This window comes from Synchiropus splendidus, chromosome 15 (genome assembly GCF_027744825.2).
Source record: "Synchiropus splendidus isolate RoL2022-P1 chromosome 15, RoL_Sspl_1.0, whole genome shotgun sequence".
NCBI classification, from domain to species: Eukaryota; Metazoa; Chordata; class Actinopteri; order Syngnathiformes; family Callionymidae; genus Synchiropus; species Synchiropus splendidus.
The window spans coordinates 4,252,118-4,274,042 of record NC_071348.1 but is presented as its reverse complement, the minus strand read 5'-3'; the positions used below and the strand labels follow the sequence as shown (position 1 = coordinate 4,274,042).

The window sequence follows — 21,925 nt, the reverse complement described above, 5'->3', positions numbered from 1 at the left end:
TACTACGACTGATAATAATAATAATAATAATAATAATACTGCGACTCTTTTTCCCGGTTTAGAATAATGCTGACACACGAACTTTGAACTGTGAGTATAAAAAGTCTCCACTAGATGACACTGTTTTACCTCCAATGATTGTCGACCATTTAACAAAAACGAAAATCGATGGATTTCTATCATCGAATCACTAAAAGTCGTACAAATTAGTATCCTATAATAAAAGAGATTAATCCACTTTAGACCACTTAGAAATTGAATCCATTTTAAGACGGATTTCCGTCACCAAATGGGCATTAATAGGGCAACCCAAACTTTCACTTTAAGAAGGCGCGTCTACCCCGCAGTGTGTTTATTACGGTCGTGGAAGTGGCACATGGAACCCGCCGCTGTCTGCGTGGATCTGAGAGTCTCCACGATGTGAGGAGACGCTCCGTGGACCCCCGATCTCTAGTCCATTTCCTCCAGTCCCGAGAAGCGGACGCACCGCGGCATGTAGGATCCAGTTGGAGCGGGAGGGGGCGGCGGTTCCGGAGACCAGGACATCCGCAAAAGGAGAAGCGATTTTTGGGTGAAATGGAGACGCCGCCGGGGAGATTCGCCTGCCGGATCACGACGTCGCCAGCGGAGTAACCGAGTCCAGCGCAGGTCTGATGGGATGGCAGCATCCAGCAACTCCAGCCTCTCTGGTTCATCCCTGTCATCTGGTAGGAGGACGCCTCACACCCCTACACATTTGAATCCATTCCTGCCATTCAAACTTTTATCACTGTTTCTGCACACTGATCCTATAAAACTGCTACTGAATCCACAGCAGTGGAAACAATAATGTGCTTTAGTAGCTTGCTGGGTGATGTTATTATGATGTTATTGGCTTATGGCTTCACTGCCATTCCTTCCTTGCTCGCACAGCAGCGGGGATTATTCTGGCAGCTCCATTTTCCAAAACACTCAATGCATCAATGTTTTGCAGAAAGCCGCTGTGAAATGAAGTGCTGCAGTCTGCACTGAAGTCCAGACACTCCGGTCCCTTCACACGTAATAAAGCGGCCCACAGAAATGCCCAGTTCTGCCTTTTGTTGGATGAGAAGACAGAGAGAGAGTTGGCAGCTGTGTTGATAGAAGCTGCAGCTCTCTCATCCCCTCCACCTCCGACTGCTTGCTTATTTTTACCACAAAGATTTGGGGATTAGACATGGACATACAGTCCTCCTCTTACTGCCGTATAAACGTGAACACTGAGTCACTGGAATTTTTTGTTATTTTCTTGTGTATTTCAGTATCGAGGCAGGTTCTTCACAATACCTGTCATGCAGTGCTGATACATGCACCCACACACTTAGTATTAGCAAGCGGAAGATAAGTTAGGACAAGAAAAGTGAAGCAATAGATGAGAGCGAAGGGTTTCTTAGTCGTCGTTCTTGTGAGATGATAGGAGGTGAAGAAGAGAGTGCAGGCAGGGTGGAGACGACTGTGACGGAAGCAGGTGGCGTGACAGTGGACAGGAGGGATAATATATGTTTAGAGACTGAGGAGATGAAGATCAGAACAGAGTCTATCAGAGGGACATGTGGGGAAGTTCGGAGAGGTGAGGGAGGGCAGATGATCTCAAGAGGAGAGACAGTGTTGGACCTAGAATGTTGGAGATGGAGAAGAGGAAGAGGTTCGTCATGAAGCAGGACTTGAAGAGCACCAGAGGATGGTCAAGATAGATGAAGGTGGAGCACTGGTTCATGGATTCTACAAGTGACAGCAGCCATGTAACTTCATGTTTCCCCTGTACAAACAGTTTGGTTGAGGTAGGCTCTTCGTAAGGATGTTGCTCCGAAGAGGACAATGAGCTCTACGTTACGGACTTTTAGCTAGGATTTTGAGACGTGTCGTCCCACTGTTCAGAGGCCATGCTCCATAGACCCTTGTTGATTTTGCCAGAAAATATATATGGCGCCGGTGATGGGCCCATGAAGGCATGAAAATCGGCAAATTCCGATTTAATTCAGGGAAAATCCCAGTGGGGAAATACCCTTGGCACATAAACCAGTATGAAGTCAGTATAGTTATAGGCTCTATACAGGCTCTAATGGTCGGAAAAAAAGCCTCTTCCGAGCCCATTGCAGCTAGGTGTCAAACTCAACCACATAAATACAGTCAGCGTCTTGCTCCAAATAAAGCCTCTAAAACCTCCGATTGTGAGAATGCCACCTGTCAAAGCCTGGGAACTTGGTGGGACTCGAGATCCAAATGAGCAGGGTCTAGTCTTCAGTGCACCGTAAATGACTTGCTGGCCCTGAAGTGGCCCTTGACAAGGGCAATGTAGTTTGTCCTGGACCAGGTGGACCTCAGATATTTGGTGGATTTGTTACTATAGGGTAAGACTTTTGCATGGGTTTCTATATATGGTGGATGTGAGAACAAGCCAGCTTATGCACCTCCTGTATTAGAGTCTCCTGTGGCTGCATCATGTTGGTGTCAGAAGCTGAGCCTCATACGGTCCTCGCCTCAGCAGTGGTGACAACAAGCTCCGGGTGCTGAACAAAAGAACGTCGATTCAGGAGCACAGAGAGTCCCCCACTGGGCGCCTGGGCTCCTAGACTGGTCGGACCCGTTTGTTCTCCGCATCAAGAGGAGCTTTGTGAAGGAGCCAGGAGATGTTGGAGGGATTACATCCCCAGCACGGGGTCCCTCCAGACGAGCTGAAGGAGGTGCAGGAAGAAGAGCCTGGCTCTCTCTTTGTGGACATGCAAAAGACGGATCCATTCCCTGCCGTGCCTGCAGTGTTGGAGTGGAGCAGCACAGAAGCTCAGAGAGAACTTCACGCTGTATTAGCGTCTGCGCCACATTCTCACTCCGGAGGCGTCACATTTCCTGAGGAGCCAGCAGAGTCTGCGGTGATGGCACGACTCGCGCCGCATTATCTGCTGAGTGTTTGTTAAACAGCAGCAGAGTTTGACCGCCGCTGCTTTAAGTCTTTTTCGCTGGGCTGTCATTAGTGTTGGGCTCCCGATATAATGATCAGAGGTTAGCAGCTGAGCGGTTGCCAGGGCTGGAGAGCTCCTCACAAGGCTGTGATTATTCTCATGCTGGCCCCTCCGGCAGCCAGACGTTGAAATCATCTTCTCTGTGAGCCAGAGAAACAATTCCTGGTGCAAACGCAGCTCCTTGTCAAGCAGTTTTGACTGCAAATTGTTGGAGTCACGGTGGCTGCATGGCCATGAGGCCGCGACCGATCAGTCCTGGCTTTTTTTTTTTGTAAAATAATCCCGCCGGTGTGGGGATCCCTGCGTTCCTGGCTTGACTGGACGCGCAGAGGAATGCTCCAGGAAATCAATGGTGGAGCACCAATGTATGCTGAGGAAAATAAACTGGTCAAGGGGCTGAAATTACATCCAGCACAGGCGTCTGGGTGCGCGAGCCGAGCCTCGGATCTCTTTCTACAGCCGTCAGATTGATATCAGCGGAATCTGGTTCCATCCAACTTCAAGTTTTGAGTCAGGTTTCTATGCTATTGTGGGGTTCTGGCCAGGCCTGCAGCAGCCAGACCCCAAACCTGAATCCCCTGCTTTCACTCCTTTCCTAGTTTCACTCTGGGTTTTTCGATTGAGATTTTGAGTCAAGCGTCTTCATGATCACAGGTGAGGAGTAGGACTGGTCTCCACATGTCTGGACTGTCGCTGCGTTCCAGTACTTGAAACGTCCGAGTTATGTCAAGGCAGAAAGTTGGAGAATCCTCACCGACCTCGACCATCCAAGATGGCTTCCCCCTGTAAACAGGAAGTAGAAGTTGTAAGAAAGAGACAGAGCAATCCGGAAGTTGTGACGCCATTCCCAACTGACTTCCGAGGCAAATGGAACGCACCCTACAGAAGGAGGCAGAAGGTTCCAGGACAGACTCACCGTGCACTTGCTGCGCCTCCCTATCGAGTGAAGCCAGTGGCTCAAGCACCTTGTCTGGGGCGCTCTTCAGGTGAGTTTTTTTCACCTGACACCTGGGAGGAGCCCTGCACTCACTTTAGTGAAGACACACACACTGATCAGAAAGCCATGCTCCGTCTCCTGCTCATGTTTTGGACCAGTCTGATACACAGATGGTCGCGGCGCTGTGTCCAACTGTGGGGTCGGATATGAGCTCGCGTGAGCTTCGACGACTCCCACTGAGCTTTGGAACTCAAACCATTTACATATGGACCTGGACACATCAAACATTCATTCGACTTTCTCAGACATGAATGAACAGTATTTCACGTGGGAACTACGAGACTCCTGGTGTTCTGGTCTGATAACGGCGGTTCATCTGCTCATTCCAAAACACTGTGACGGGGCATTTGGAGTTGATCCCCGCTGACAGAGAGAAAGGTCACCAGTCTATCCTCGCCACCAAGTCAGACGACAGTTAAACACTGGTGTTAGCCAGGGTTACCCAGGTCCACAGGGACGTCAACTTCCTTCTGAAGTGAAAGCCAGGCACCAGGAGGAGTGTTTCGTCTGCAGAGTCAACCTCAGTCTGTCACCTTGCCGGGGAGACGCTGAGGATGTGGTGGAGATTGAATCATCTCAGACTCTCGCGCTTCCTCCAGTTGCTCACACCGGAGGTCGTCCATATTAAATGAGGCCCAACACAATCATGTCACTGGTATTAATTACACGACTCATGTAGGAGTTGATGTTTTCCTGTTTTCCTCACTCAGCGCTGATGGTGACTGCTCGCGCTGCGCACAGAAGCAATACTGGATCTTCCTCCCACTGTGATGGAAATTGCAAACTTGTTTCCTTAGTGACTCCACGTTCTTCCATCTCAGAGGGAGCTGACAATACAGTCTGACTCCAGGCACCATTTTATTCTAACCTTTGGCTCAAACTGTTACGACAACTGTTGCAGTGCATGATGGGGTTTCCAATGGTGGGAGTGCTCATATAGGGCTACATAATGAAGAGGGCAGACAGTGTTAAAAACACTGTGCTGCACTAAGTGCTGCGAGTGAAACCAATATGTTACACCTAAGGTGCGCACATGATCATGGGCAAAGGTATGTGCCGGCAAAAAGTCCAACCAGCAGCAGAACCAGGTGCAAGTCATGTGCTTCAAACTTGCTAAAGAAAAAAAGAAGAAAAAAATACACTTGATGCAAACTGTTGGGAAAATTGGAAAAACTGTAGGTCATGAATACAACTGTGAATAAATGTAATAAAATGTCTATCTATATCATAAAATATTTTCTTTTTCATCAGTAAACTAAAAATGTTCTAATCAATTTTAAAAACTGCTCCAACAGTTGAACAGTGTTTACTGTTTCAAGAACTGCTTCATAGTTGGTAACTATCACACATTTGCAGCTGTCAAGTCAATGACACACCACTCACTGCCACCATATGTGGCTAATGGATTAAAGCTGAGCATCTCGAAGTCTCCAGAAGTGTAAAACAAAAAACTTCTTGTGGCCCTCTAGGGGGCGCTCGTGGCCCAACCATGGGTCTGTGCCCTATGGTTATGAATCACTGTTCTACATCTATTTTTCTTTTTTTTTAAGCCAAAAAGACCTGACATTTCTTGAGTTTTTTTGGCTTTGCTCTCTTTCGCCCCCTGCTGTCACAGAGGAACAAGCGCTTCATTAGTTCTTTTTTTCCAAACTATTTTTCGACTGGAAGATGATGAAAAAAGTTATGAGCTCATCGGAGCCCAGACAAATGAACTCAGCGTAAGGCAGCAAGGTGATGGATCGAAGAATGGACGGCTCGCGCCAGAATATCAACGCCGCGGTGCTTCTGCTCCAGCCAGTTAATCATGTGACACGGAGACACGTCGCGAACATCACTCTGGAGTCTTTGTCACTCTCTGATAATGATATTGTTCCCAGCCAGTGACTGATGGAGGGCAGCACCGTTAATAGATGTAGGCAGGGATGGGGCGAGGGGAGGGGCGACGCCTGCAGCCGCGCCATGATTCCAAATTCATCGTCAGACACCACACAACCCCCAGAAGTACTTTGAAATTCTTTTTGATCTTCTGCTCGCGCGTCTCCAGCCTTGATGTTTGCTCGGCGGCTGAACTCTGCTGCTATTTATCCTCATCTGCAACATGGAATCAAATGGAGACGATTTGGCAGCGGCCCAGATGAAAAACTTAAAAGGATCTGCGGTGAAATAAATCTGTCAGGTTGGTGCTCGAGCCGCTCGCCGTGACAAGGCTTCCGCTTGAGGACCATTTATCCTCGCCGGCCACGCGTCAGCAGCTGTGGCCTTCGGGGACGCTCAGCCCCATGTGGCACCAAATTGTGTCAACCAACTCTCAAAATCCATTCTGTTTCATGCTGTTGCCGACCAGTTGTGATGCGTTTATAGTTGCTCGACGTGTCGTCTAAATCTCACCTGGTTTCCTTTCAATCTGGGCCATGCCTCGTCCTGCCTCACTAAAGTCTAACGTTTGATCTTCTTCACCCCAAGTTAAAGTTTTCTGGGACATTTTTTGTGGATGAGAAAATCCGCGTCCTCATTCTGAGTCATGACGCTCCATCATTTTCCTCTGTAGTGCCGCGGTGAAACAAGTGCTCACTGGTTCCTTCATCCTCAGGTGTGTTCAAGCCCTGAGGTGCGGCTCAACAACGCTGAGCACGAAGAGCATGCAGCTTTGGACCCACACCAACCATGAGTCACAGACTCACTCGCAGGTTCTCCTCCATTCTAGAGATGGCATCTTTGCGGAGTCAGATCTGGGTTTCACCATGTGACCAGGATCGATACTCGAAGTTAGTTGTGTCTCTGCATGTGCTCTTCACAGCCCCACATCACGGCTTCTCTCTACACACAAGACTTCAAAGGCACCTTTTCTTTCAGTTGCATTTAGCTGTTTAGATAAAGATTGGTTTTTCAACCAACTTCCTGTTTATTATCTGACATCATGGAAACAAGCTAATGATCCACCTACAGTTTCCGAACGGACACAAGATAAAAGGGAAAACAAGCTGAAAGTCGCAGTGTTTTGTGTTCACGTTTGTTTCGAATGATTTAATTGGAGGTGAAAAGAAGGTCAAAGTTGAGTTTGTTTAGTTTGCCATGTCTCGATGACGATTTTTAAAAACATTTCTGTGGTGAAAAATGTGTCATAAACAATCTTGAATTAGGTTCCAGGTTCTAGATTTCCAATTAGGTTCTAGAGGTTCCAGGTTTGAGACTGGTGTAACCTTTGACCGTCATGATACAGAAAGCAATATTTCTTTATCTGTTTACGTCCTATCTGAACAATAAAATGTCATTCGACATCTGACCTTTTGTGGAGACCCTAACTTTTTGACCCACCAAAAAGCCATGGCTTCTCCATGGATGTTGAAGCCATGGCTGATACAGCAGTCCGAATGTCCCCCCCGACTCGATGGGCCTCTGTTTCCCCGGCTTGCTTGGATAAACTGCAGATGAATGCACCAATATGTGTGGTTTTTATTGTCAAGTTAGCGAAAAACAAATGCTAGGATTTCCATATTGGAAATCAAAACCGTTCATTCCATGGAACCAGAGTTTGAATAAACAATAACAACCCAGGAATGAGTGGCGGTTGAAGAGTGTGGTGGACGGATGTCAAGAGCAGCCTGTGGCTGGAACTGGGTTACGCAAACAGCTTCCACTCTTCACTTGTTTAATGAAGTGATTTGTGTTTTTGGTGGAAACTTGGTTTGGTGATTCACTTTGATCTGCCTGGGGTTTTTATCGCCCGTCTCTCTATTCCACTGCTGGATATGGTATTCTTGCACTCGGCTCTCACTGGGAGCCGCACCGCTCAATAAAAGTTGCGACCATCCGTCACTCCATAAAGAGTCAAATTGACACGCAGTGTTCACGTTTCAGAAGGGAAAAGAGGCGTGAGCTCGTCCCAATTTCTCACAGAAATGTTTGTATTTTGCGTGTTGGAGCTGCTGCTGAGACACTTGCTGAGTTAATGGTGTCAAGTGAAGCATTCAGACATTCGTGTTTTGGTTCTCCATGAAGCCACCGGTGAGAATCCCTGTACGACTCTTGATGAAGCTGTTCAGCGAGGCCAGAACATTAACCTTCTTTATTTCTCTTTTCACAGACCCAGAGGATTACCAGCCGCCCATATGGAAGTCCTACTGTGAGTCATGACTTTGTTTTATATGCTTATTAGCTGTGTTTGTGGAGGACGCTCACGGGAGCGCTGTACTACCGTGAAGCTCATTTAAGCTCTCGACTAAATAAACACACGACAACTTCAATGAAAAAGCACCTTATACATGAACAAAAACATTGTAGTAAATGCACTAACTGTGTGAATACAGATATGATATTTGCTAGTTACATTAGCGATACTTAATGTTGCTATTTTTCTGACAAAATTCAAATAGAAAATTTAAAAGCATGGTGTGTGTGTGTGTGCAAAAGATTGTAGTGAATCAAATGATGCCTTGAGCTTGTTTTATCTGAGTATTCAAATTAGATACGAAATATATTTTAAAATAAAATATGATCTGCTCACCATCCTAACACCTAGCTTAGCATGTGAAAAGCTATAATGGTGTATCACATAGTGGAGGCATAATAAAGGTGTCAAACACGCACACTGCTTCCCCTAAGAGTAAAAACATTCCCTAAAATGTTGTAAATGCAAACTTTATTTCTCTATGTAAATTGATAGTAAGTATAAATATTTCTGAAAATATTAAATAATATTTAATCTCTTCATCTGCTTGGCACATAGGGAAGTCATGCTGCATATTTCACATCTTGTCTTGCGCTAAACTTCAAGTTAAAATGCTAAAATTGAATCAAAACAAAGGCTTTCTGTAGCAGATTATTATTTTGTTTTAAAATAGTATGTGGTCGTCCCTCGCCATATTGTGGCTCATGTCTCACAGGCACGGTTCATAACAGATTTTTGTGTGGTACTGAAGAGTCTGGATTACCACCGAGGCTGCGTCCCAGTCCCCAGTGAAATATGCTGTGCTATTGAATAAAAAAAAAAAAAATCTGTGATACATCGAGGAAGTTTGTGTCTCGGATTTTTCATCATTCCGGACAGTGAAACCCCCTCGACATGTTAAAGGAAGGAACAGTGTGGAAAAGCTTTTTAAAGGTTTAAAATATTAGAACAATAAAATAAAAGATATGCTTGAGGTGATTCAAGACTCTCACCCCCTCATAATCCAGTGATTCGCCTGCATGTGTTTGACTCTCTGGATTCATTTTTTGGGCTCATCTACAGACATTTTCGCAGGCATCCGTTTCTGCAAGGGTTTGGAAGTGTGATGAACAATGAGCAGGTTTCACTGTCTGTTACCGAAACTCAAGCATCCGCCCACACCGCTCATTCAGACGCGCATAAATCAGCGCTGTGAGCGTCTAATCTGGGAGGAAAATAGGTTAGTGTTGGATTGGAAAACACAATTATCCACTGAAAGAGGAGTCTGAGAGCAACCACCTCATCATACACCGAAAGTGATGCATCCTTTCTGCGGGAGAGCTTTGCGGCTGATAGCGCTTTACGACACGCATCTCCACGTGGTTCTTCTTAAAAAGTAATTATTGTTTGTTCCTATATCACGCAGCTTTCCATGACGGCTCCTCCCAGTCTTCCTCTGGGATATTTTTAGCGCTCACTGTGTTGTCGCAGTGGACGGTGGCCAGATCTTGCTGGTTAGTTGAAGTCAGCCTGACAAAACATGAGAAGTCACAGTCAGGAGTGGTCCCCTGCCTGGAGAGCGCTCTGTCGCCAAGGCTTAACTCAGCCTCACTCTGGGATTGTTCCACTCTCGCATGGAATAAAATCAGCCACTGTTTGCTGGTTTTACGAGCTGACAAGAACATAGAAGCTGGTGATGGCAGAGGGGACAAAATCTGTTCGAGGGAGTCGTAAAATATATCATTATTCTTCACTAAGATATAAGGTAGCAGCAGAAACTGGGGCAGCGCGGTGGGGGAGTGGTGAGTGCTGCAGCCTCGCAGCAAGCTAGTCCAAAGGAAACTCCAGGCCTGGAGCAACACAGCCTGGGCACCACTCCGGGGCCACGCAGGTCGGAGAGGGAGGCTGGGTCCGAACAGCAGCTCCCATGTGCGCTGGCAACACTTGAGAAAACTGCTGAACCCTTCGCTGTGGAAACAGGTCGAGACAGGCAGCGATGAAACCCTTCAGCTACTGTCAGCTTCGGTCGGAGCTCTGGAGATTCCAGGACAGAATTCCTGGCGACTCATATATACATATATATACCTATATATATATATATATACTTCAAAAATAGTAGTGTACATTTACAGAAATGGATTGTGGATATCCAACTGCTCTGTTGTTAACTGAGGCTGGGCAGCATAAGTGAACGCTTCCTTTAGACCTGGGAACTCCATCATTTTGTTTACTCCCTTTCAAGTCTGCAGTAAACATGCTATTTTAGATGCATTTTTACGACATGTTTGTAATTATAACGTGCAACGAGCCTGGAAATGTGGAAAGCCTTCATTTGCGTACGTCTCTCCCACAGTGTACCAACTGCAGCAGGAGGCCCTGCGACCAAAGAGGATCACGTGTCCTCACGAGGTCAGTATTTCCAATAATCTGCACACAATGGACCAGTGTTGGGGTTAAAGCTGCTGCAGGAGTTCATTGTTAGTCAGTGACAACACTCTTTATCAGTCCCTCCACCTTCACCTGTCGTGATCCTTCTTCGGTCACACCTCTCCTATGTTGAATGTTGGTGTTCTTGGTCCCTCTCTGTCTCGCCTCTCCTCACATCCAAACCATCCGTCCTCCAAACTTTTCCCTCAGATAGCCTCACTTCTGATCTCATCCTTTCCAGTCACTCCGTAAGACTGACTCTCTCTTAACTCTGACTCCTGAGTCTCAAAGGCAGTGACTGTTAAGCTTCACTTTCTTACTTGCTGCCCCATGCCACCTCGCCTGCACTCTGTTCTTCACCTCATGGTGACAACAAAATGAAAGGCAGTTTTGCTCTGACCTGATGAAGGCCACATGTGGCCCCTGAGCATGATATTTAGAGTATTGCAGGGTTGATGAAACGTTGTCCTAATTTTCAGAGGCCACTAGATGGTGCTATTGGTTTAGAAATGATGTGAGGTTTCATGACTTAGTCCAAACGTTTGGCAGCAGACAGTGCCATCTGGTGGCCTGTGAAAGTCAGGACACTCTTCCATGAAACCTCAACTGCCCCTCGCTTCTTCCGAGCTCAAATGAGGTTGTGGCCTTTGTTTTGTCAAACTATTCAAATATCATTTTTCTACCTTGGGTTTATCATGTAGCTTTATGATGATGATGAAATCGAATTTTAGAGGATTCAGTTTTTAAGTTCCAGAAGGTGGAACAGCGAAAGCAGCTGAGGAATGAAGGTGTCACGCCTGCTGCTCTGTGTCTGATACCCTGCACCGTCTGTGCCCTGGTCCTGAGGGTGGAAATATTAATCCTCCGCAGCCATTCATCTGGCACTGCCTGTCATTCATCTCAGGTCTGGTAGCTGCAAATAAAAGAAGGCGCAGATGGTGGTAATCTGTCGTGCCGCGGTGACTCTGCGATTCTTTCTGCGACGGAAAGAAACACGGTTGTAGCATCGTAGGTCGTCTGACGTCTCTTCCTGTTTGCAGATGGAGAGCAGACCCAAATACTACGGCAGAGAGTGAGTGACCTCTTCAGACTCCGCCCCCTCCTCATTCATTCGACCTCCTTTAATATGTGATAACATGGCCACAGATTTCATGGGATGATCTCCAGAGAGTATGCGGACGAGCTGGTGGGCTCAGTGGAGGGGTCCTACCTCATCAGGGAGAGTCAGCGACAGCCCGGGACTCACACTTTGGCCTTAAGGTACCCGGCCCTCCGGAGTCCAGTCGCTCACCCGGTTTATTGATACGCTCCTCTGTGCTCAGATTCGGCCACCAGACCCTCAACTACCGATTGTTCTACGACGGGAAGCACTTTGTTGGCGAGAAAAGGTTCGAGTCGGTCCACGACCTTGTGACGGACGCCCTCATCACGCTCTACATCGAGACCAAGGCAGCGGAGTATATCGCCAAAATGACCACCAACCCCATCTATGAGCACCTGGGTTACACCTCGCTGCTCAGAGACAAGATGGTTCACCGGCTGAACCGCGTCCGCTGCGAGCCTCGCAGGGTCACCTTCCAGAGGGACGAACAGGTGAGTTCACATCTAACTCTGAGGGAACTCACCACCAAAAGTTGATGCAGTGGCTCAGCTGGTGGTGGTGAGCTGACGTGCTTGCTGCCAACTAGTGGTCGGAAACTTTAATACAAATGAAAAACCTAAACATACATACATAAGTATTGTTTCATTACATAGGTACAGCACCACATCTGCAAATATAGTATAATTAAGTATTTTGTGTGTGTCGATGTTTGTGAACCTTGCTCTGCGTGATGTTATAAACATGCGACCTTTCATTTCCTAAAGTCATGGCAATCGTATCAAACTTTCCTGGCTGGATTCATTCACAAGGTTAAACTTTTTGTGCATATGAATGCATCATGTGTAGGAAAAAACGACTTCAAGCGTCAAATTCAAAAATGAGAAATGTAAACAATCCCTGCGTGATGTACCTTTATAGAAATGAGCAGCCTCCTGAACAGCGTGGCGTATCAATGATCCAACCACCCATTCCTGTCTGCTGCCAGCTTAAATGTGAGGAACACGAGTAGGGATGACCTTTGCCAGCCGGGGTCACGGGTACTGTCTTGTTTGTTTGTCAAACTGGATGAGCATTTGCACAGGATCAATAGTTGGAGTAGCATCAGCATGTGTAGCATGAAAGCTCGTCCTCTCGAAAGTACATTTTCGCCAGGCACTGACAACCGGTGTTTTTATCCACTCTGCTGAAGGATCCCAGAGGGCCGTGAGTGATTTTTAGAGGACACTTTGTCCTGAGAGTGAGATGCACATTATCCCTGAAGCCCCGTGTGTGTGTGTGTGTGTGTGTGTGTGTGCTGCCGCCATGCTTCATTGCTCACTCTTAAAGGTAATGATGACCGGTGGGATGGAGGCGGTGCTCTTCCTGTCCGCATGAGGCACAAAGTGTGCCCAGTGGACATGAGTGAAGCTGAGAAGCCTTTACAGCGATCCCTCCACTAGGTGGCAGCACCGACTCTCCCTCAATCTTGAGTGAGTCTGCTGCCTTTGTGTCAACTTTATTGGTGAATACTCACTTTGTTTGCTGCCACGCTCACCATGCTCTCTCTTCACGTCTCAGTAAGTGGAGATGGACGCTGTTAATGTAGCTGTTTTGACCTGGTGCTCATCGATCAGTCCACTGCACGAGGATTTACCACTGAAACTGCAGCGGCCTCCATCCAATCCTGTGAGCGGAGATCGTCCTTGTGCTGAAACATGCCGGCTCAAAAGGATTTATAGAAGGATGTCAAATCGGTTATGTCATGTTTGATATGCGCCGCAGATGCAGCTGGAACACCATGCTTTGTCTCTGGCTATAAATATGCTCATAAAAACAGGGAGATCAGTAAATACACGAGGTTGAAATATTTGAAAAATCCACAAAAATCCGTAGTATGCATAGTTTTTGTTTAAAAGAAGAATAAAAGAAATGCATTTAAACTGTTTCCTGTGACAATAAAATATATAACAGTAAATAGGGTATTGATATTTATTAAGTATATTCAAGGATTTGTTTCGTAATATTCATTATTGGAAGTTATTCCATTGTAATTTTTTATAAATATACCACTCTTGCCATTTTTCCAAAGCGAGTGACATTTATATTTTAGTTTAATTTAATTCTATACTTTTCACCAAATTTAATATGTGTAAATATCAATATAGTCTTATTATATATGCTTTCTCACATTATGCTCATTTTTAACCGCAAATGATAAATAATAAATATCTTCAAATAAATGACATTAAATGTGGATAAAGTACTGAAACTCACAATTTTGTGGAATAATTTGAAACTGTTTTACATGAAATTTTTTTCTGTCACTATGAGTTTTCTTATCCTTTTTTTCCCACTCTGCTCTATAACAATGCTGTTGCTCAGTGGATTTTACTTCAGCAACTTCATGGAAGTGACTAAAAGAGCTTCTGAGGTGGAGAAAGGGACTGTTAATAAAGATGACTGCGTTTCACAAGTGAATAGAGAGAGGACTTTTCTGAATAAATGCGTGTGAGGAACAGAAAAGTGGCCTGATGACTTGGATGTGAGGACGCAGACTTGCTAGCGTTGGCCAGCTCCACAGCCCCTCCCTGAGGCAACAGCCGCACAGTAGCCGTACTGTATGCGCCGCACATTCTCCACGGACCCCGATGTTTACCGGTAACGCAAATGCTTATGCAACTCAAACACCTCACAGAGGGTAAAAGTGCAGAACTACATATCAAGCGTTTAATCGGCTGCCCTCGCATGTGACTGACCGCACTGCTGGAATATCTGACCGGACTGGTTTCATGCCCCGGTTTCTGCTCCAAACACATCCTCTTTGTTTTGATAATTGACCCCCTCAATAGGAGCCTGTGGAAGTGAGGCCAGTGTTTGTGGTTGATCATCTTTGTTTTTGACGACAAGGCGCTTTCATTGCTGAGTAATGGCACAATCGCGGCAAGACACTTCCTCCACAGCGGATCCATTTTCTGGACTGGTTTTGTTAGGGATCCGTGGCCACTGCCCGCTCGCGACAGAGACCCCTCAGCTGGGCCCTCACAAAGCAGGAATAAAAGAGGGCGAGGAGTGAAAGGAAGGCCGAGCTTGTTGTGGGACCACCTTTTGTCTCCTTTCTTCCTCACTCTTCTCTGCGAGACAAGACGCCATCTGCCTGCAGACAAAGAGCTCAGCCCTCTGCCGAGGCTCAAATATCTCCGAGTGATATATTCCTCATCTGTCTGGCTGACTGGGAGCTGAATGGCACGGCCTGGTATGCGCCGCTCTTCTCAAAGAATGTCAACCGCAATGGCAAACATCTTCACCTGTCTCCTGTCCTCCCACTGTAATACAAGCCTTCTGTGGGTGAATAACTCCTCAACACCTAATGGAGTGATGAGTGGAGAAACACACACAATTTTTCACGACAGTCAGTGAGTTCAAAGCCATTTTACTCTAGTGTTTTTTTTTTTCATTCAAGTCGGCTCTAAATGAATCTCATGTGATTTATTGAGCGAATTCCTCAGAGCTCATTTGCTGCTGGAGCTGCTCTATAATTCAGACTTTCTTCTGCTTCTGATCTAGAGTTAGCTGGGAGTGAAGGATGCAGAGATGTTCCCTGGCCAGAGTGGGGAGATGTGGCCTGAACGACCTTAAGGTTGAACGAACCTCAGTTACGAGAGAGAGAATCCTAAGGTCATGATTCCAAGTCATCTTCACAAGAAAGATCCCTGCTCCTTATTCTCCCATTATCAATGTCATAAAGAGACAGATTTCCACACTGAGGCTGAAGAGATGGGGCAATGACATCATCGCTGTCAAATGTTGCGGGTTGGTCCTACAGATCTGAAATGGCCATTTTCAAACCCATCCAGTTTCAGAATTGGTTTTGAAAAGTTGTTTACTTTGGACAGATCTCAAGAGAGCCACGTCCTCCCCATAGCTTTAGGAGCACCGGGGCCCGTGACGCCGGGATTTTGAGCCCCTGCTCTGGATGAAATCCCAATGTTTCAGCTGCGTTTGTCAACAGAAAAGTCAACGCTTCCTCACCATTGATGCCGTCCACCTGTTTGCCCCCCTCAAACTGTGAGCCATCGTTCCTCCCCTCCATCTGGGGAGACACCCTCACACTGGGAAAAACCCTTGGTAGAACCATGTTGACCCTGACCCTAGAGCTGGAGCTATAATCCAGAGACAAGCAAGAGCTTGACGAACCGGCTGGTGCCAAAGTCCAACAGACAACCTGGGCACCTCCCAGAAAAGAACCCTCTGCTGCCTTGTTCACCCCAACAGCCTTTCCCTGTTGCATCCCATCCGCTCTCCTTCTACCAGCCCAGTTGCTTCAGCCCTGTGAAGCCAAGGGATAAAATGATGTTTCTGACTAGACAGAAAAAGAGTGGACCAGTCAGTCAGCGTTTTAGAAAAGCCCAAGTCACAGCTTTCTTATCTTCCGCCCATCGTGCGGCGTCCTCCAGACAACACTCCATTAGGAGGCAGTGGCACGGTAGCCCTCAGGCCAGCGCAGAAGCCACACTGGAGCGGACACACAGAAGCATGAGCCAGCCTCTAGTGGCTCTCACCATCCACTGATGTTGTGAAACTGGAGCAGCCTGGGCCCTCCAGCTCCCTTGAATATTCATGGTGGCTGGCTTGTTGGTCTTCAGATGATACTGAAGCTCCTGAGCTTCCTCTGAAGCCCAGACTCCACCCCCCCACTGGCCACACTCTGTATGGCTCCAAATGAGCTTCCACTTGCTAGTTTCTTGGATTCGGCTGCTGCAGGATTATTGCCTGTGTAAGGATTATTGCGCTAATCTCTTCCAATCCCAGTTGCTGGTCTGGCTCTGCTGGTCTCCTCAGACTGCTTTGACTGGCAGGAGGCGTCTGGACGGTGATTCTGTCTGCATGTCAGGATCCGTCTGAGCTGCGAGGGCAGCGGGGATCGCTCCACTAAGTGGAGTGTGTCCGGAGGGCAGTGTGGTAATGGACGTGTGCTGCGTGATATAAAAGGCTCGCCTGCGCTATTGATCCTGCTTTCAGGACCGTTGAGCTGTGTGAAGCCGTCCTGACAGCCGCCGACCGGCCTCCTGGCCCCTCCCTCTCTGGGACCCTGTCCTCTCTCTCTCTCCTCTCTTTGGGCGTGTGAAAGAGGGCCATTGTCTGAGGCACACTCCAACCCCCGGGCCACCGACTTCCCATCCTGTTCCTCCTGCTTTTCTTGCTCCACGCTGCCACAGGACTCAGATGCAGGATCAACCTGGAGCTGGCTGCCGTCAGTCAGCCTCCTGGGTGCTGGGGGACTGGACCGTGACCTCGGCTGCTCCGCTGGGCTGTTGTCTACACCGCTCTCCGCAGCGGCTGACGCCAGAGGAGATGGAGGCCATCTGGGAGCCGGACCAGTTGAATGCTGGGGACGGCCAAGGAGGTCCGATGGGAGAGCTGATCACTCCCAAAGTCAAGCGGCCCGATCGGAAGCGGCAGGAGCTGCTGGCGTTGGCTTTGGGCGTGAAGCTGGGCAGCAAAGGAAACCTCCTGTGGAAGCCTATTAAACTGCTGGCCTCATGTCCACAGATCACGTCTCCGCTGGTGCGACGGACGGCTCTGAAGGACGCGCCGGAGCGGCAGTGCTCCTACGAGAAGATCCACAACTTTAAGGTGAGCACTCTTTCAAAGCGAACTTCTTAGACCCGGAACTGGCTGAGCGGATTCACAATCACGGGTCATGGAGTCTGATGTTGCTGAGCTCCTGACACAGCTGTCATGGGGACACGTACAGAAGACTCTAATGGAGGGTCGAGCGTTCACCCTCGTCCATCACATTGATTTTAAAGCCTTTTAAGAGCATTTCTGCTCTGAGCTTTTGTCTCAACTGAAACCCAATTACCCGCCGCGCCTCACACAGAGTGATGGTTGTTGACAGAAATAAGTTTGGAGACAGGATTTGCTCTGGACATTCCTCAGATTGTGTCTTGGGTTTCAGTTGAGGGCGTAATGACCCCTCCAGTCTTTGAGCAAAAACCCGCTCGCCACCTGCCACACGCTGCCGTCACTCATCACCCTCTTCCTCACAGCACTCGAGGCCGGCGCTCAGGTGTGTGTGGACTCCTATCAGTTTTCGGGTGCACTCAAGGTGCACAGCTGCTATCCTGACCGGCAGGCTGGCCTCCTGCACCTATCTCATTGCCTTCTGTTCAATCCTTTAATCTGGTTGGCTGTTCACTTGCGTTGCTTTGTTGTTCATGTGCTGCGCTCATGTTCACAGGTGCACACCTTCAGAGGACCGCACTGGTGCGAGTACTGTGCCAACTTCATGTGGGGCCTGATCGCCCAAGGAGTCCGATGTTCAGGTAGCTGTGCCCCCCCACCCCCAACCCCTCACCTCATCCTCCCTCCCTACACTATGACATGCATTAAATACAGTAAATATCATTCATCAGTTACTTTCTACTGTACTTCATTTAGTAACAAAATATTTTTGTATAAAATTATGGTGAATGGATTTAAAAGATTTTATTACATAATTTTGTTCTGTTTCAGTTTTATATTGTTGCTTTGATTTGACATATTTATTACTTGATTGTATGCATATTTTACTTAATAATATTACAATTATGTATTTTGTTTTAATAATATATTATATTTCTCCTATTATTATTATTATTATTATATTGTTGTTGTTGTTGTTATCTAGTCATTTTATTGTGCATTAGGTTATAACTAACTATAACTATTTTTAGATACTATAATAATTAATACATTAGATTAATTAATTAATTATTCATTACTATTATTCAGTTATCACTTATATTATTTAGGGTTAATCTGATAGTGTATTATTCTGTGATGTTTCCAGCGAATGATGATTAAGGGACAGTGAAGAGGGGAGGAAATCTTTTAAAGATTCATCACTTGCTGGAAAAAAAAGCATTTCTTTGTCTGGTATTTAGCATCTTTCCTAGTGTTAGCATTCACTTTTTCATTAAAAGCATTAAGATATTTTTAAAGTTTTGGATCAGGGGTTTTGTTTGTTTCCCATCACCTTTACATCTAAAGTATAAAAATGTTTTCAGCGCGAGACAATAGGGCTTTTTTAGTCCTGCTCGCCTTGTGGCTATGTTGTTTACATAAGTGATCTTTGACTTGTTGCTGCTCACGCTATCGGATGCTGATTTATGGTCATGTAAACAAATTATGTCAGAGAACACGGGAGCGTGGCTGATACGTTCACAAATCTGTGATGCCATCAATCCGTCCACATCAAAGACTGTTGTGGCGAGTTACAGTGAAATGTACTGGACTGTTCTGCAGATAAAAAGCGGGTGAGTCGCGGGTCAGTTTCACCTCATTGTGGCAGCAGAAATGTGAAATTGATGGTGTATTAAAGTCTAGCGAGGTTTTTTCAGTCCTCCATAGTCACAAGACCTTTTTCACATGGCGTTGAATGTGCGCTTCGGCGGAACAGAGTATTTGTTGTCGACACATTTGCCGCGCTGATAAGCCAGAGGCCAGCGCTGGTATCATCAGACACCTCATGTGCTCTTGGGAGCGGGGGGAAATCTCCTTCCCCCATGGTCCCACCGCCACTCCGCTTTGGCTTTTATCTCCCCGAGCTCTGATCAGAAAATCCACTGCTCTAGCAAAAGCAGCTTGTGACGACCAACTTCACGCAGAAACAAGTCGCTCCAGATGCCCAGAATGCTGCAGTCGTGCTCCCATCAACGCTGCTCTCTCTCTCTCTGTGTCTCCTCAGACTGTGGGCTGAATGTACACAAACAGTGTTCCAAACTGGTTCCCAGCGACTGCCAGCCGGACCTGCGCAGGATCAAGAAGGTCTTCAGCTGCGACCTCACCACGCTGGTCAAGGCCCACAACACCACCCGACCCATGGTGGTGGACCTGTGCATACGGGAGATCGAGCTCAGAGGTGCGGCACGCCTTGTTCCCCTCACAGCTGTGGATGTCTCACGCTGCTGCTGGTTCTCTCCCAGGGATGAAATCTGAAGGTCTGTACCGGGTGTCCGGCTTCTCAGAGCACATCGAGGACGTCAGGCTCTCCTTCGACCGAGGTTTGTCTCAGAAGAAAAAAAAATGTGTGCTAAACATTGTTTTGCATGTGCTAAATATGAGACTTTAAATGAGAGCGCACGTTAAGGGGTGCGTCTGAGGTGACCTCCTGTTTTTCCACCATCCACAGAAGGAGACAAGGCCGACATCAGCGCCAGCGCCTACGCCGACATCAACATCATCGCTGGAGCTCTGAAGCTCTATTTACGAGACCTCCCCATCCCCATCATCACCTTTGACCTCTACTCCAAGTTCATCCAAGCTGCCAGTAAGAGCCCCGTCCTCTCCTTCCTGCGCCCCGATTCTCACCACTGGTCGTTGCAGAGATTCCCAACGCCGACTCCAGACTGGAGGCCATTCACGAGGGTCTGCTGCAGCTTCCCCCGGCTCACTATGAGACCCTGCGCTACCTGATGGCTCACCTCAAGAGGTCAGTGGCTTACAGTTTCTCCACTTCTCGCTGTTAGAGTGTTTGCTTTCTGTTATTAAAGGGGTTTGGTTTAAACTTTTCCTATCAATACATTTGGGTTTGTTCCCGGACTTGAATCCAGTCAGTCAGCCACAATGGTTTCCTGCCTCAGTCACATGACCTGGTCAGGACCAGAGCTCCAACTCAGAGGTGTCCCCCTCCTGTTGTCTTCCAGGGTGACCATGTTTGAGAAGGACAATTTAATGAGCGCGGAGAACCTGGGCATCGTCTTTGGGCCGACGCTGATGCAGCCGCCGGAGCAGAACGCCCTGACCACGCTGAACGACATGAGGCAGCAGAAGCTGGTGGTGCAGCTGATGATCGAGAATGAAGACGTCTTGTTCTGAAGCGCCGCAGGAACTGCATGGAACTTCTTTTCTACTTTGTCTTGTTACTGTACGTCGGAGGTCCTGGACCTCGCTGTCGGAGGCCGCTTCTACCTGGTGTAGGGTCAGTCTCCGGGACCGCGCCGCGTGGACTCGCTCGCGTCGTGGAGGGCCTCGGAGCGTCGGCCAAGATGACGTTCCTACGTGTCCCATGTGCGTGTTGTGGTGTTTGTGGGAATGCTGGTTCACCTCTGGAGCTCCAAAACAGAGGCTTTTCCTTTCCTTGTACAGAAACATGATCTTGCCTCGGTCGGGATTTGAACTCAAAACAAGCACTTTTTGGCGTAAAGTTTATTTTGTAAAGATGTTTATTTTTGTTGCGTCCCATAATTAATATATGCTGTCAGGAATGTTGCTTGTTAACTTGATGTTTCATTACAGAGTGGTTCACAGTGACGACGTGCCATCTTCATGTGACTGGTTGTTTCAATCCTTTTGATCACCTGTTGCCATGACAACCGTCAGGTTTGAGTCCTTTTTACTGGTCCATTTTCCCAAATGTACAAATAAACATGTAATTTATCAAATAATTGAGCCTGGACTTTTATTAGATTTATTTATTAGTGATGAACCTTTCTGGACAATTTAATCTTAATATCCATATTCTGTATTTTCATTTATGTTTACAAAAAAATAGTAAATTGGGGAAATACATTTTCGATGTGTGATGCTAGAGATAAAGACAATAAAAAATAAAGTACTGTGGAAGTATGCGGGTACTAAAGAGGGAAAAAAAATTATGGCAATAAATATATTAATTAAAAAAAAAGAATGTTTACAAATGTTCATTTTGTGACTGAACTGGGAAATAAATCTATTTTAATAGTAGAAATCTAGATGCATTAATTGCTTAAGTATTTCATTAAGTTCCTTGTTTTTCCTCCTTGTTTTTGTTTTTATTAAAAAGTCGTAACATTATCATGATTTTTTAAAATGTATCCTGTTTTGATTTTGTGCTCAGTTTTTGACCTTCAGCCTCCATTACCTGCCTGCAGACGTCGCCGCTTTATAAAGGACCTCATTGTTTTAAGTTTGGGGCAGGATAGTGATGGAGCAGTTCCAACTGGAAATACCAGAATTTTCATTTGTTTGTTTTGAGACGCATTTCAGACGCACTTTAGCAATAACGCTGTTTATAAGCCACATCTTAAGTCTGAGTGCAGTGGATTATCCAAGTGAAGGCCGATTGCTCACCGGCGGCAAAAGCTGCACGTGCGAGTTATGAATCATGGTTTTGGTTAGTGTTGGCTGAAAGTGTTGCAGATTAAATATTTACAGTATTATATTTAAAAAATCTTTCAGTCATCACTTATGTGTCAAATACTCCTTTGATTTATGGGAGAAACTTGGCAGGTGTGGTCGTCACATGACTGTGGAGGGGAACTCCAGATTTGAGT

The 21,925-nt window shown here is 46.7% G+C and overlaps 1 protein-coding gene across 1 annotated transcript; it reads left to right on the top strand.

Annotated features, from left to right (window-relative positions):
- The first annotated feature begins 354 nt into the window (after positions 1–354).
- On the top strand, positions 355–21,458 carry chn2 (chimerin 2). Its single transcript, XM_053844149.1, has 13 exons — positions 355–707; positions 8,060–8,098; positions 10,476–10,531; positions 11,590–11,621; positions 11,696–11,809; positions 11,872–12,142; positions 17,181–17,264; positions 17,872–17,956; positions 19,360–19,533; positions 19,598–19,675; positions 19,804–19,941; positions 19,998–20,103; positions 20,318–21,458. Exons 1-13 carry the CDS (start codon positions 659–661, stop codon positions 20,487–20,489), a joined length of 1,398 nt encoding a protein of 465 aa, XP_053700124.1. The 5' UTR covers positions 355–658; the 3' UTR covers positions 20,490–21,458.
- Positions 21,459–21,925: the final 467 nt, after the last annotated feature.

Coding starts and splice junctions, on each gene's coding strand:
- chn2 (XM_053844149.1), top strand. CDS start 659: ATGGCAGCATCCAGCAACTCCAGCCTCTCTGGTTCATCCCTGTCATCT. Junction 11,622..11,695: donor CCCAAATACTACGGCAGAGA/GTGAGTGACCTC, acceptor ACATGGCCACAG/ATTTCATGGGATGATCTCCA. Junction 19,676..19,803: donor CAGGCTCTCCTTCGACCGAG/GTTTGTCTCAGA, acceptor CACCATCCACAG/AAGGAGACAAGGCCGACATC.